The 14223-nt window shown below is 36.9% G+C and overlaps 1 protein-coding gene across 5 annotated transcripts in view; it reads left to right on the forward strand.

The window, feature by feature from the left end:
- Nucleotides 1-14223, forward strand: part of ptprq (protein tyrosine phosphatase receptor type Q) — a 171284-nt gene that overhangs the window by 85401 nt on the left and 71660 nt on the right. For 3 of the 5 annotated variants that reach the window (XM_059978394.1, XM_059978390.1, XM_059978391.1), the window contains exons 27-34: nt 1454-1994; nt 2487-2648; nt 2745-2924; nt 4019-4126; nt 6216-6497; nt 8975-9157; nt 13202-13303; nt 13498-13618. In XM_059978394.1, the coding sequence (XP_059834377.1) occupies nt 1454-1994; nt 2487-2648; nt 2745-2924; nt 4019-4126; nt 6216-6497; nt 8975-9157; nt 13202-13303; nt 13498-13618 (1679 nt within the window). The remainder of the gene's footprint in view (nt 1-1453; nt 1995-2486; nt 2649-2744; nt 2925-4018; nt 4127-6215; nt 6498-8974; nt 9158-13201; nt 13304-13497; nt 13619-14223) is intronic. The other 2 variants (XM_059978392.1, XM_059978393.1) reach the window with 2 other exon arrangements.

Genomic DNA, 14223 nt, shown 5'->3' on the forward strand with positions numbered 1-14223 from the left:
CCAAGGATAAATTAGCTCATTTTTACTCTCATATAAGTCCTATTTGTGATAGATGTCATTCTGAAATTGCGTCTTTAACTCACATGTTTTGGTCGTGTTCATTTTTGGAGAAATATTGGAAAGATATTTTTGATATTATTTCTGCGGTTTTGAATATTGATTTACAACCTCATCCTATTACCGCAATTTTTGGTTTACCAATGTTAGATTCACAGCATTTATCTTCTTCAGCCCGTCGAATGATTGCATTTCTAACTCTGATGGCTAGAAGATCTATATTGTTGAATTGGAAAGAAATTGATCCTCCCACTGTATTTAATTGGTTCTCTCAAACTATGTTATGTTTAAATTTAGAAAAAATTAGAAGTTGTACTTTTGAGACTTCTATTAAATTTGAAAAGTTATGGAGACCATTTATTCAACATTTTCATATGATGTAATATGTCCCTGTGCCAAGTACATTTGATTTCCCGCTTTTAGCTTATGTATTTTGAGAGGACCGGAAGTGACGGCATTGATGAATACTTATTTTTGTGAGATATTATAAACAGCCCACTTTTTTTTTCTTCTTCTCTTTTGTTTGTTTTTTTTTCTTTTATATTACTTATTAGTTATAGTTATTAGATTAGATTAGTTAGTTTTGCATTATATAAATTTTTTTTTGTTTTTTTTTTCTTTCTTTTTTCTGTTTTTTTTATATTATACATTATGAAATATTTAGATTTACTATGTCCATACATATATCTTATGGCTTATGTCTTGGTAAACTTGTTTATATTGTAACTATTATGTATGTTTTTTTTATATGTAATGGAATGTGTATGTTGGTAATTTCTTTATCAATATATCATCTGTATTCTGTCCATATTACTAATATTAATAAAAAGATTTAGAAAGAAAGAAAGAAACAACTGCTGGGTAAGCCTAAGAGAAAAGACACTGGGTCCAGTTCAAATTCCATCCTCAGAATCTTTCCCATTTCACCCAGAATATCACTCCAGTATGCCTGAAGTTTGGGACTAGTCCAAAATCAGTGGGTGAAAGTTCCAGTATTGACTTTACATTTAGAACACATTGGAGAAATTCCCGTCTTAAATTTCGAGAGACGATCTGGAGACAGATGGACTCTATGCAGAATTCTGAGTTGCAAAGCTTTAGTTCTATTACAAACTGAAATATTCTTTGCATTATCACAGATGTCTTCCCATGTTTCAACCTTTTCTGCAATATATAGATGTAAACCTGTCTGCTAAACTAATAGGGACTTTTGTATATAGGTGATGTCTATATTTTGACAGAAGTGTTCTGATACCTGATATCTGTAAGGGGAAGAAATGTAAATGTAAATGGATCTGGAAATTGAAAATTTTGTTATGCTGAGCAAAAAAAAAAATAAATTAAAAAATATATAAATCATTTGCAAGATAAATTAATGGAGTTTTTTTTCATCTAGGAAAGTAGAAACTCGACTGAATCCATATATCCTGGTATGTTGGTAACAGATTCCACTACATTGACTTCAGAAAATGATGCAGTCATTATTACAGAGTTTGATGAAGGCTCCGCTGAATTGTTTTCTGAATTACCGTCTACTTCTTCACCAATTGAAAAATTATTCACTGTTAGTTCAGATCTATCTGGAACATCTACTATACGTGAGAAAAGTTTGGCTCCATCTCTGCCTGATCAACTAACATCACATGAGCAAATATATTCTTCTCCACTAACATATACTAAAACTGCACTCCCTGGTACAATGCACTCAATGCCTGCTATGGGCTCCACTACATCCTTTACTAAACAAACAGTCAGCCCCATGGGACTTCTTGAATCTCTTCCTACAGTCAGCGTGAATTTCAAGCTGAGATCAGTGTTGCATAGAAGATCAGTTATTCCAGTTGTCAAGGCAGGTGGAATTTCCCTGCCTCCAAGTTCTTCACCTCTTCTTCCTCAATGGAGGCTTCTGCCTAATGGCCTTCAAAATATCTCCAAAGGTAAATAGGTCACAGCTCCAGTATGTGGCTACAACAGGTGGGGATGACCCAGTGACATGGTGATGTAATTACTATACACGCTTGCTCTTTAAAGTCAACAAAATATTTTCTATTGAATGTACCTATATTTATCAGCGTGAGCAATGTTTGATCTTTTCTAGAAGAAAAGAGAGATTTAAGAAATAATAGCAGGCTTCTGGGTTATAAAAAGCATTTAACTAATTTTATTTTCTGTAATAATTTTTAAATTGTATTTTATTTGAAACCAATTGCAATTGTTAAATTTCATGAGGGGAATTTTAAATGTTGCTTAAGCTGTATTTCTGTGAATGGCATTTATTACTGCATTTCATCCTCCTGGCTCCTCATTGTTTTTTTTTTAACCCATTTTCTTTCCTGTTTTATTCTGTTTTCAAAAACTAACTTTTCTGAATTGTACTAAATATGAGAAAGTGAAGTGTGGTGAGGTTGTTCTTTTTCTACATAATGCAGGGAGTGAAATCAGCCTACAGGTCATCGACCTTTCATCTGAGCAGCTGTCATATGTTGTAAGAGAACTGGTACCCTATACTGATTACATTATTAATGTATCAGCATTCACTGTTGTCGGAGAGGGGCCACCAAGCAGTGTCTCTTTAAAGACAAAACAATATGGTATGTTACTAGGGAAACCATGATGTTTGTTCAAGAAGATAAAATAATATTTTGGATTCTCTAAAGTTGACTGTACATTTCTTTTTGCTATTTTAGTACCAAGTTCAGTGCAGAATGTAACTTATAAAAATCTCACTTCTACATCAATACTAATATCATGGGAGCCACCTGCTACACCTAATGGCATAATAACTCATTATACACTCTATGCTCTGGAGGAAGGCACAAATGAAGCATTCCAAAGAATTGTGATAAGCAACAACATTACTCTATCAGGTATTTTTAATAAAGCAAATAAGATTAAATATGAAAATGCCATTTTAGGGGAAAATTTAATCTTTGGCAAGTTATCAATCTGGACAATTTTAAAGACAAATTGTGAAATTATGATGCACACCATTAAGTACTGTAGTTAAAAATGTAGTGTCTAAATGTTGGGAAAACAAAATTTGAAGTTAACCAAAGAAAGATGGCATTGTTTGAACTGCAGTTCACCTTTCAGTTGTAGGCAGATTCTCTGTCCTGAGAGTTCCGCTATAGCTTAACATTTGTAAACTAGGTGTAGACCATTACAGAGTGGTAGCACCACAAAGTGGCATTGTTTTATTCAGCACTCATTTCAATAAAGTTGTTGGGTGATTCCTTGCTGATAATGTGATTCTCGTTGCAATTGAGAGAATCATTTTTTTGTTTTGCTTGAGTCGCTTTGTGAGTATCAGTGGGAGTTTCCAAGACCCACCAGTTAGTATGGAAAGTATGGGTATTTTTGCCAGCCAGTGGTGTGGTGGCACCCACCCCGGACTTCGAGGCGAGTGGTCCCGGGTTCGAATCCGCCCGACTCCTTGCGTGCTTTCCGTCCATGCCGAGTGGAGCTTTGAGCTAGCAACTCGGCCTCATAAAAAACAGAGGAATGCTGAAGAAATGGCAAGGTTGCCGCCTGATGTGGAAAAAAACAACAATATGGGTATTTATAATAGATAATGTGCCTTTCATTGCATTTGAAAGCATCGTATTTTGATAGCTTGAGTCAGTTTGTGATCATCAGTGGGAGTTTCCAAGATCCTCCAATTAGCATAGAAAATAAGAGTTTTAAGAATAGTTGAAAATAAATACTCCAGTTATTTTAGAGACAGTTACCAGTGTGAAAATCTCTGTGCAATGTATAAGAGTTCACATATGAGAACATGCAGTTTAGTTCACTGTGTGACCCTGGCCTTAACTGCTGTACCTGATAGTTGACAGCTAATCCTACACATACAAGTTTGTGCATTGTATTGAGACAACTTCAATATATTCATCTCAGAATTTTTACATATAGACATAATGACGTCTGTTTTCCTTCACAAGCTACAATTGTTTTTAACTTGTAGGTTTGAAAAAGTTCACAAAGTATAAAATGAGAGTGACAGCATCTACCTCTGTGGGGGAAAGTGATGTTTCTGGAGAAGATGATGTTTTCGTGTGGACTCTTGAAGATGGTAAGAAAGGATGGTTGATAACGCATAGAGGATCCTGGAATTCATAAATAAAAATATAGAGTTTAGTACAAAAGCAAAAGATTTGTGCAAATTACTAGAATATGCCTTCGAGTTCTGGTTGCACACATTACAAGCGGATGCAGAAAAGATTTATGACAATGGATTCAAAGTTGTAAGGTTTGACCAATGGCTGTGGGCCTTCTCCTAATTCACTGATCTTCATGTCGATAGACTCATTTTCATTCTGAATTCTGTTGCCTGCTTTCGTTGTTTGCACAGTTTGTGTTTTTTTTTTCCCTCACTCTGCCCATTGGGTGATTGGTGGTCTTCTGAAAATGGGCTATTTTGGGGCTCTTGTGGCTGCCTGTAAGGGGCAAATCTTGAGGTTGTATAATTTGTACATACCTTGATAATAAATGTACTTTGAGCTTTGGATAATGTTTGTGAAGAAGAAGAATTTCAGGATGTATATTGTATACATTTCTCTGACATTAAATGTACCTATTGAAATTGAGCTTGGGGTTCTTCTTCTAGGAGCAGACAAGGCTCAGAGGAGGCTTAATAGAAATGAACAAGATCATGTTTAAATTTAGCAAACAGAGGGAAGCTGTTCCCATTAACAGATGATTTAAACATCAGAGGGCACGGATATAGAACTTTGGGCAAAAGATAAAATGGTGATGTGAAGTAAAAATTTGTCAGGCAGAGTAGTAGTGACTGCAGTGATAACAGAGGACCATTTGAGGTTTTTGAAAGAGAATTGGATAGGCACTTGAGGCAAGTGACTTTATGGCTGTGGGGACGGAATAGGAGAATGGGCTTGATCTATGCTGATGCAGGCCGAATGACTTTTTGCAGGGTAACAATTTTGTTGTCTATGAATTCTAGGTTTGCAGTCAATTCCATCGTTAAATTACCTACATTCAGTGCCACGCTGCATTTTGTTTTGCATATTTATTATGGGTAATTTGTCAGGTGAGTTGGGGCGTGGTAGAAGCGAATGAGTATAGTTATGTATTCACGCTTTGTTTCAGGGCAGTTTAGTGTAGGTAGAGCTTAGGAATGTGTAAATAATCTTAAATATATAAGACCTCCAACTCTACTGTTTAGAACGCTTAATTCATTATTTTAGTTTAGTTAGTTTCTTTATTATTACAAGATTGTTCATCTTTAGTGGTCTCTTAATAAAAGATCCAGTGTACTTCCTTCAACTTAGAACTTTGTTGTTGTAGATAGCACGTCGTACAATGTCAACCACCTCCTCTCCCCCTGCCGGCCTAGTCTCTGAGCAGTTTTGATTTGCTTTGAATATGTTGGCTAGTTGACCATTAGAGATCCTGGACAGTGAATGCTATGAATTCATTAAAACCATGGACCACGTAAATCCTCAGACGCCAGCCAAATTTAATTTATTATAAATGCACCGCTACAACTGCACGTGCTTTACGGCTCAGTCTTAAGATCCGTTCCTACTGTGCAAATGCCTAAACCTGTTGGTTCAACCTCACTGTATCCTAAATGGGTGGGCTGAATCAGCAAAGGCAGTAAAATTTCAGGTCATTTATCGTACTTCAGGATACTTCTGTTAAAAGTTACGACAACACCTGATGATATTGCAGACATTTCTTCATGAACTTTCTGGACTCTCCCCCAATCTTTCCTCCATTAAAGTTTGAACAAGTGGAATGAAGTAAGTTGGCTATGCGTTTGAGATGTTTAACCCAAATCCACGAGGGGATTTCAATTCAACCCTTTTGTTAAAAGTGGTAAAATTTATTTAACAATGCCATCATTCCTTCTGATTAACAGAAAAGTGACAAGAAAGAAAAATAATGAAAGGAAACACAATCTACCAATGGAGATTTTCCCCTTCCAACATCCATTGTGATATTTCCATTGTTTTTGAGAGATTTGCAGTAAATGTTGGTGACAAATATTACAATCTTATTGTGCTGCTATTTCAAATCTTAGTCAAATATTTAGATTTCAATTGACTCCATTTATATATTCAGATCTATTGTTATATGTTATGAGTACTAGCAAAACAATCTTTGAAAAGCACATTTATGTTTTTTGTTGTGCTGTGCAGAACCGGAGATGCCTCCTGAAAACTTAACCTTTAATAACATAACGGCAACATCTGCTCACTTGAGCTGGTCAACTCCAGAGAAACCTAATGGAATTATTATATACTACGAAGTCATGTATGCCAATTATACTGATCACTTTGTACTGAATAGTACAGCAACTAGTATTTATCTAGAAAACTTAAAGCCGTTTTCCCCTTATAACATCTCTGTGAAAGCATATACGAAGTATGGCCATGGGAATCAAACCTCCTTAACTGCGCTTTTGTTGACGGAACAAGGCAGTAAGTGCTTTTCTGTACTATTAAGATGGTTCTAGGCTATTAAGAGTTTAGATTTTTGCCAAAAAAAAGTGGAAGTCCACTGCCGTTGCTAGGAAAATACATCAAACATATTTTCTGCAGCTGGATTACAATTTTGATCCAGTAAAAAGCCATCTGTGGTGGAAGTTGATATGCCTTTAACTGTTTGCGCAACCAGGAGAACTGTTTTCATTCAGGAGTTATTAATTTCACTGGGGCCTGCTTTTTCATTTACAGTAAGGGCAAAGGGTTAACATTAAACTAGCAAAATACTCCTTCCATAATCTTTCCGGTGGAAAATGTTCCAACTTTTTTCTTGATTTCTTTACAGCTTCTAGTAGTCTGTGTTTTAATGTGATCCACAAGTGCATTAGTTCCACTGAAGTAGCAGTTTCATGGAACCCACCACTGAATACCAATGCCATTATATATTATTCCACACAGTAAACCTTTGGAATGTCTCACACTCCAGTCAAATCCTCATCGATAAGATGTCCAAAAATTAGTGAAATTTCATTACTTTTTTTCCCAGTAAATCTTTACTATTGCTGATTGCATAATATGTTAAAACGGAAATGCTGCAACTAAAATTCTTAGTACACTTTAAAAAGTCACACACTGATGTGTATATCAGAAAATAATATCCAGCTTTCTTTTTATTTCACAAGGGATTGTAAATGTGCATGTGTTCTAAACTGGTAATTAAATGTGTTGTATCCTACGGAAAATCCTGGCAATTCTGGACAATATTTCTCACCCTCTGCTTGCCACCTTGGCTGAACAGAGGAACACTCTTAGTAATAGACTAAGACAACTGCTCTGCTACGAAGAGTGCTATATGAGGTCATTCTTACCCTCAGCCATTAGGCTCTATAATAAGTCAACCTATAGTCGGGGAAGTGATGACCTCCCTCCACCTCCTGTTAGAGTGTATGTGGTAACTTATCTTTTATTCTTTCTACTTTTCTTCTAATATTTAAATCTGTGCACTTGTAATGCTACTGTGACACTGTAATTTCCTTTGGGATCAATAAAGAATCTATCTATCTATCTAAAATGTTCACTTCAGATCATTCTTTTTGGGATATGTGGTCTTTTATTTGGTATAAGAAAAAAGATGCCTTGTACAATTCTCAGCTACACTCATTCCAAAATTGTACTCATCACATATGATCTACTCATTCTGTGCTTATTCACAGTCACTTCTGCATTCTATCTTTCACTTTAAGTCTTGGTTGTGGATATCACATAACAGATATGTCTTTGACTGATCTCATTTAGTGTCAAGACCAGAGTGAAATATCTTCCCAATTATTTTGGTCAGCATTAATTTTAACCCACCAAATTAATGCAATAGGATTATTGTTTGCGTCCTTTTTTTTCCCGATGCTGGTGAATGTCAGTAGAAGTTGCTTGCTCAGAAGTTTTATTTAATTAGGTTACCATTGTCCAGTGAAATTGCCTGACTTTAATGGGGAAGGAATTTTAACCCTCTGTTCAAGTAGTATTTATCTACTGTAAATAGAATCATTGCTGTGATAATGGTTCATCAGTTGTTTGAACTCAGCCCCTAGTTAGTCTTCGAATTTCTTGTTTTCCCTTCAATGTTTGCAGTCACACTGCTTGTTAGTCAAACTTTTTTTCTTGTGATAATGACTTTCAGTTATAATTTTCAATACTGTCATGGGAGGACTGTATCATGATTAACGTAATCAAATTTTCTAAAATTTGTTTTATGACATTAAGAGGAAGCGATTTCTTCTTCTCATAAAGCCACTGGTGTACGGAGATTGGAGTCAGAAGTGAATGCTCTATAAGGCGGAAGTGCTCACTTCTAAGCTCCTAGTCATGATTCTGAATGCAGTCAGCCAAGCATTGTGAATGGAGGCATTGCCCGAGGGACCTGCTCAGAATCAGGCCTTCATCGCTGAAGATGAAGATGCTTTCCTGCTTCTTGAGGTGCTTCGTATGTAGTGGACATACAGTTTGCGGACTCACGTGTCTGCTGGTGGGAGGATGGAAATCATCAGGCTAAATTTTCATCACGGCTTGGCTTAGTCAATTTTTGGGCTGATTGTCTGTCTACTGCAGGCATTTCCAGACAGAAGATATAGTAACCATTAGGAACAGGAAATCCTTCTAGTTTACCCCCCCCCCCCCCCATTCTGGGTTTTAAGAAATTGAAACAAGCCAACCCCAGAATATTAGTGATGGCAAGCACTGAAATTGCACCAGGGCCTGCTAATCAAACTGAAAAATTGAAATAAAATAGAAACACTGAAAATATTCACAGGTTAGGCAAGAAACAAAGAGTTAAAACATCAGAAGTTACAACTTTGTATTCTTTAGATTTGAAACTTTAACTCTTTTTCTGTCGACTTGTTCGAGCATTTTCTGCGTTATTTAATAAAAAGCTATTGCAGAGCTGAATAATGTTTTTTTTGATTATTTATTCACAGTTCCTGAGAGTGCGCCTGAAAATATCACTTATGTATTTATTGCTTTTCTGGATGTTTTAATATCATTTCTTCCACCATCAACACCTAATGGAATTGTACAGTATTACACACTATACCTGACTGCCCCAAATTATAGTGAACAGTTCACTGTGCACCGTACTAATCTGTCCATCACTGTAAGAGGTAAGTTAAAGTAAGATCAATGAGATTAATTGATACCTTCTGATTATAGGCTTAATCTTAAAGTTTATTTTTTCATTGTTTACAAAGCATTAAAATTTTAGAATTAGCAAACTAATTTTCAAATAGTGTGATAGCATACTAATTGGGATGAAGCTCTCACAGGATTTTATTTCAGAGAATAATTGATCTTTTAAAGGGATGTCACTGATGCACCATCAATAACTCTTGGAGACATGAGGTGAGATGCAGGCTTTTATTGGCTAGAAAAAAGAACAAGCAGCAATTGACCACCACACTGCATCCTGGAGACTGAGGCCGGGGCGGTGTCCCCAATCGCCTTTATAACGGGGTCCATGGGAGGAGCCATGGTCAGTGGGAGGAGCCACAGGAGCAGTCAGTGGGGGGGGGGGGGGCCTGTCCAGAGAGGTATATGTAGTTCACCACAGTCACACCTCATGAAAACATGCAGGATTTCTTTTGCTGATGTTCTTTAGAAAATGCTAAATGATAGAAAAGCTATAGGTCTTTCTTTTTATGATAAAATCGTACATGTGAGATACAGATTTGATTTATATCTATCTCAGCCATCCTTTCTTGCAGTCCATGTTTAATCAGGATGTATATTGGAAGGAGCATACTTCACAGACAGTTTTACAGAATTAGTAAATCACATGATTTTCTCATTTGCTTGGAAACTCTGCTGAAGGGTCTCAACCTGAAACGTCATCTGTACTTTTTTCCATAGATGCTGCCTGGCCTGCTGAGTTCCTCCAGCGTTTTGTGTGTGTTGTTTGGAAACCCTTTCAGATACAAGTATTGCAATGCAATACATTTATGAGGTTTCTCGATGGTCAAAGTCATCAAATTTGGATGCATTTTTATTTGTCATTCTGCTAACTCGTTGCACTGTTTCTTTCAGCACAACCTTGTATTGGGATCTTGGCTCCCTGTATTTTAGCATGGTACAGGGGCTGGCTCGTCACTGACAGTCATTTAGATTCACAGAACCATTTTGATTGCTGGTGAGACCTCACCACACCTTCATAGTCTGCGAAACCTGTCAATGTAATTGGGGCCTTTGAATGGTTGTGATTAATTTGAAGTTGAATTTGGAATGAAGTTCAGAGGAATGGTGTAAAATGAATTGAGGAGGAATTAAATTTCTAAATGGTAATCTTTGAAAAACCCTTTTTTGTTATCATAACGCTCCATAAATCAGAATAAGATGTACAATTTTCAAAAATAAGATAGATTGCCGTGTGGGAGACTTTATCGCTTTTAATACCAGGTAGTAATAATAAGTAAAAACAGAAATGTTGGAAGAATTCAGCCAGTGAGCCAGCATCTGTGGAAAGAAACTGATTATAATGTCAGGTCAGGAACGCTTTCTCAGAGCTGATATTAAAATTACATTTCTTGACTCCTAATTGTGATATTATACATGAGACTGCATGTCTAACATGTTAAACCATAATAAGAGTGGTAGTAAATTTCAAAGAAGGTATGATGCACCACACTGTGTAAGCACAAAAAGAAATGTATTTTCTATCACAAATGCCACAGGGATCGGTGCTGGGTCCATCGTTGTTCGTCATCGTTGTCAACAATCTGGATAATAATGCGGTTAACTGGATCAGCAGATTTGCGGATGACACCAGGATTGGGGGTGTAGTGGACAGTGAGGAAAATGATCAGACTTTGCAGCAGGTTCTGGACCTGCTGGAAAAATGGGCTGAAAAATGGTGGATGGAAGTTAATGCAGACAAGTGTAAGATATAGCACTTTGGGAGGACCAAGCAGAATATGTCTTGCATGGTGTGCAGTAGAACAGAGAGATCTAGGAATACAGACCCATAATTCCTTGCAAGTGGCATCACAAGTAGATAGGGCCATAAAGAAAGCTTTTGGCACATTGGCCTTTATAAATCAATATTTTGAGCATAGGACATTGTACATGTCGACATTGTACAAGTCATCGGTGAGGCCTAATTTGGAGTACTGTGACCAGTTTTGGTCACCTACCTACAGGAAAGTTGTAAATAAGATTGAAAAATAAGAGAAAATTTACAAGTTGCTGGGACGTTGCTGGGACTTAAGCACCTGAGTTATAGGGAAAGGTTGAATAGATTAGGACTTTATTCCCTAGAATGTAGAAGATTTGAGGGGAGATTTGATAGAGGTATGACAAAACTGAGAGTAATACAAGTAGGCTTTTTCCACTGAGATTGGGTGAGACCAGAACTAGAGGTCATGGGTTAAGGGTGAAAGGTGAAATGTTAAAGGCGAACATGAGCGGGCTCTTCAAAGGGTGGTGAGGGTGTGGAACAAGCAGCCAGTGCAAGTGGAGGATGTTAGGTTGAATTCAATGTTTAAGAGAAATTTGGATAGATATGTGGATGGAAGGGGTCTGTAAGGCTATAGTCCGGATACAGTTTGATGGGTATAGACAGATAAATTGTTTGGCTACCAACTGATGGGGTGAAGGGCCTGTTCCTGTGCTGTAGAGTTCCATAACCTATGACAAATTTTACTGTGACTTTGCTTATACTTGACTTGGGTATGAACCAACAATCTTGAGCAAAGTGGCTTATACTGTTGATAACATTCTGCATAAAGTTCTGCGTTATTACAATTAATCCCTGACTTCATAAAATCTCAGAAACATCATGGAGCAGGAACTCCTCTGAACACAGTTATATTAATAGAGCTAGAACATAGAATAGTACAGCTCATTACAGGCCCTTCGGCCCACAATGTTGTGCTCAAACCCTGCCTCCCATATAACCCCCCACCTTAAATTCCTCCATATACCTGTCTAGTAGTCTCTTAAATTTCACTAGTGTATCTGCCTCCACCACTGACTCAGGCAGTGCATTCCACGCATCAACCACTCTCTGAGTGAAAAAACCTTCCTCTAATATCCCCCTTGAACTTCCCACCCCTTACCTTAAAGCCATGTTCTCTTGTACTGAGCAGTGGTGTCCTGGGGAAGAGGTGCTGGCTGTCCACTCTGTCTATTCCTCTTAATATCTTCTCACCTCTATCATGTCTCCTCTCATCCTCCTTCTCTCCAAAGAGTAAAGCCCTAGCTCCCTTAATCTCTGATCATAATGCATACTCTCTAAACCAGGCAGCATCCTGGTAAATCTCCTCTGTACCCTTTCCAATACTTCCACATCCTTCCTATAGTGAGGAGACCAGAACTGGACACAGTACTCCAAGTGTGGCCTAACCAGACTTTTACAGAGCTGCATCATTACATCGCGTCTCTTAAACTCGATCCCTCAATTTATGAAAACTAACACCTCTTAAGCTTTCTTAACTACCTGTTATATTAAATTCCTATATTTAATACATTAAATTCACAAGAGACCATACAGCCCTTAGAACCCTACTTTCTCTCAGAGCAGCCCCGAATTTCCTCTCACAAACATTATTCTCTTTCCACCCACCAACATCATTGTTAATTCACACAACAAGTTAACCTAAAAGAGTGTCTTTGAGATGTGCTAGGAAACCAGAGCACCCAAGGAAAATCTACCCAGTCACATGGAGAATATACAAACTACATGGACAATATTAGGTCAGGATCAAACCAAGGTGCTGAAACTGTGTGTTAGCAGTACTGTTCACTGTGATAATATCAGGATACTACTGTAACTTTCTGTACTTGATCATTCCAATGAAATTCTACATTTTCTCCTTTGGAGTTTATTAATAATTTCATTATAAATATTGAATATAAGAAATCTGTGCAAATATAATTTACAATATGAATATAAGCAATTAGGAGAACTCTCACTTTTCAATTCTAGTCTGTATGATACAGTTTACATTTACTGTTCATTTACTTTCATCCGTGGTGTAAGTTTTGCAACATGTTTTTGACACTGATCTTAATCCGCTGGTGGATTACAAAAATATGTTGCAACAAACTTTCATTGGAAGCTAAGTGAATTTCATGACTGGAAAGATTATTTTGGGATAACTATTCTATGTACATAGAATTCTAAGAAAACTAATTTCTGTGTTCACATTTTACAGGCTTAAGTGCTAATGAAAATTACACCTTAAAAATATCAGCAAGTACAAGCAAGGGTGAAGGAGTTCAAAGTCAACCAATATATATTTTGACTGGGGAAGGTGGTAAGCATTGTGGAGAAACTTAAATATTTTTGTTAAGCTGTTACTTCAAGTTTTATGATTCGACAGTGCTTAATTTTTAACTCACAAAGACAAGAATTAAACGTCTTTAATTATATCATTGTTCATATTTTGCTGATATATTGTGTTATACTCATGTAGTGAACATGAATCTTTTTTTTATCCACAATCCATAGTTCCTGGCTCCCCTCCTCAATCATTAACATCAAAGCAATTGTCTTCTACCACTGTACTTTTGTCATGGAAGCCCCCTTTGGAACCAAATGGAGTGCTTCTGCATTACACAGTCACTATATGGTAAGACTTAAAGCATTGGTTAACATTAAAACTGTCTATTTTAAGACATCTATTGCAAAATAATTCTACCAAAAAATACCATGTTTATATGGATTTTTGGTCTGTTTGTTCCAATGTACTTTGGAACCCTAAATAACCGAAAACAGATTGACATGGAATAATTTATGCTTGGTAAGTACTACTGTTGTTCATTACTACCCTGCTAACTCACCCTCTCCACCAGAATCCTGTTCTTATCATAGTCATTTCACAGGTTCCCAATGCTGCTGAGACCCACCAACTTGACTCTCTCAACTCCAGACCCAATGTCCCAACACCTTTTCACCTCAACAGCCTGACCTTCTCCCTCCTACCTTCATCACACAGCATGCAGCTTGATGACTCAAGGTGGCAGGACCTGTTCTGTTGTACACAATTTCTAAAGATTTAAATACCATGTAATCTCATAGTCTGGGAAACTTGTGTGGGCACTTCACATACTGATGCATTAACATCCTTTTTAGATAGTGAAGGATTTCTGTTCCACTTACTTTAAAGTTTTAGCATTTGAAATAGAATAGATAGCTACTTAGGGTTATCTCCAAGATAGTGGGAATCATTTTAAC

The sequence above is a fragment of the Hypanus sabinus genome, chromosome 8, assembly GCF_030144855.1.
Source record: "Hypanus sabinus isolate sHypSab1 chromosome 8, sHypSab1.hap1, whole genome shotgun sequence".
Classification (NCBI taxonomy): domain Eukaryota; kingdom Metazoa; phylum Chordata; class Chondrichthyes; order Myliobatiformes; family Dasyatidae; genus Hypanus; species Hypanus sabinus.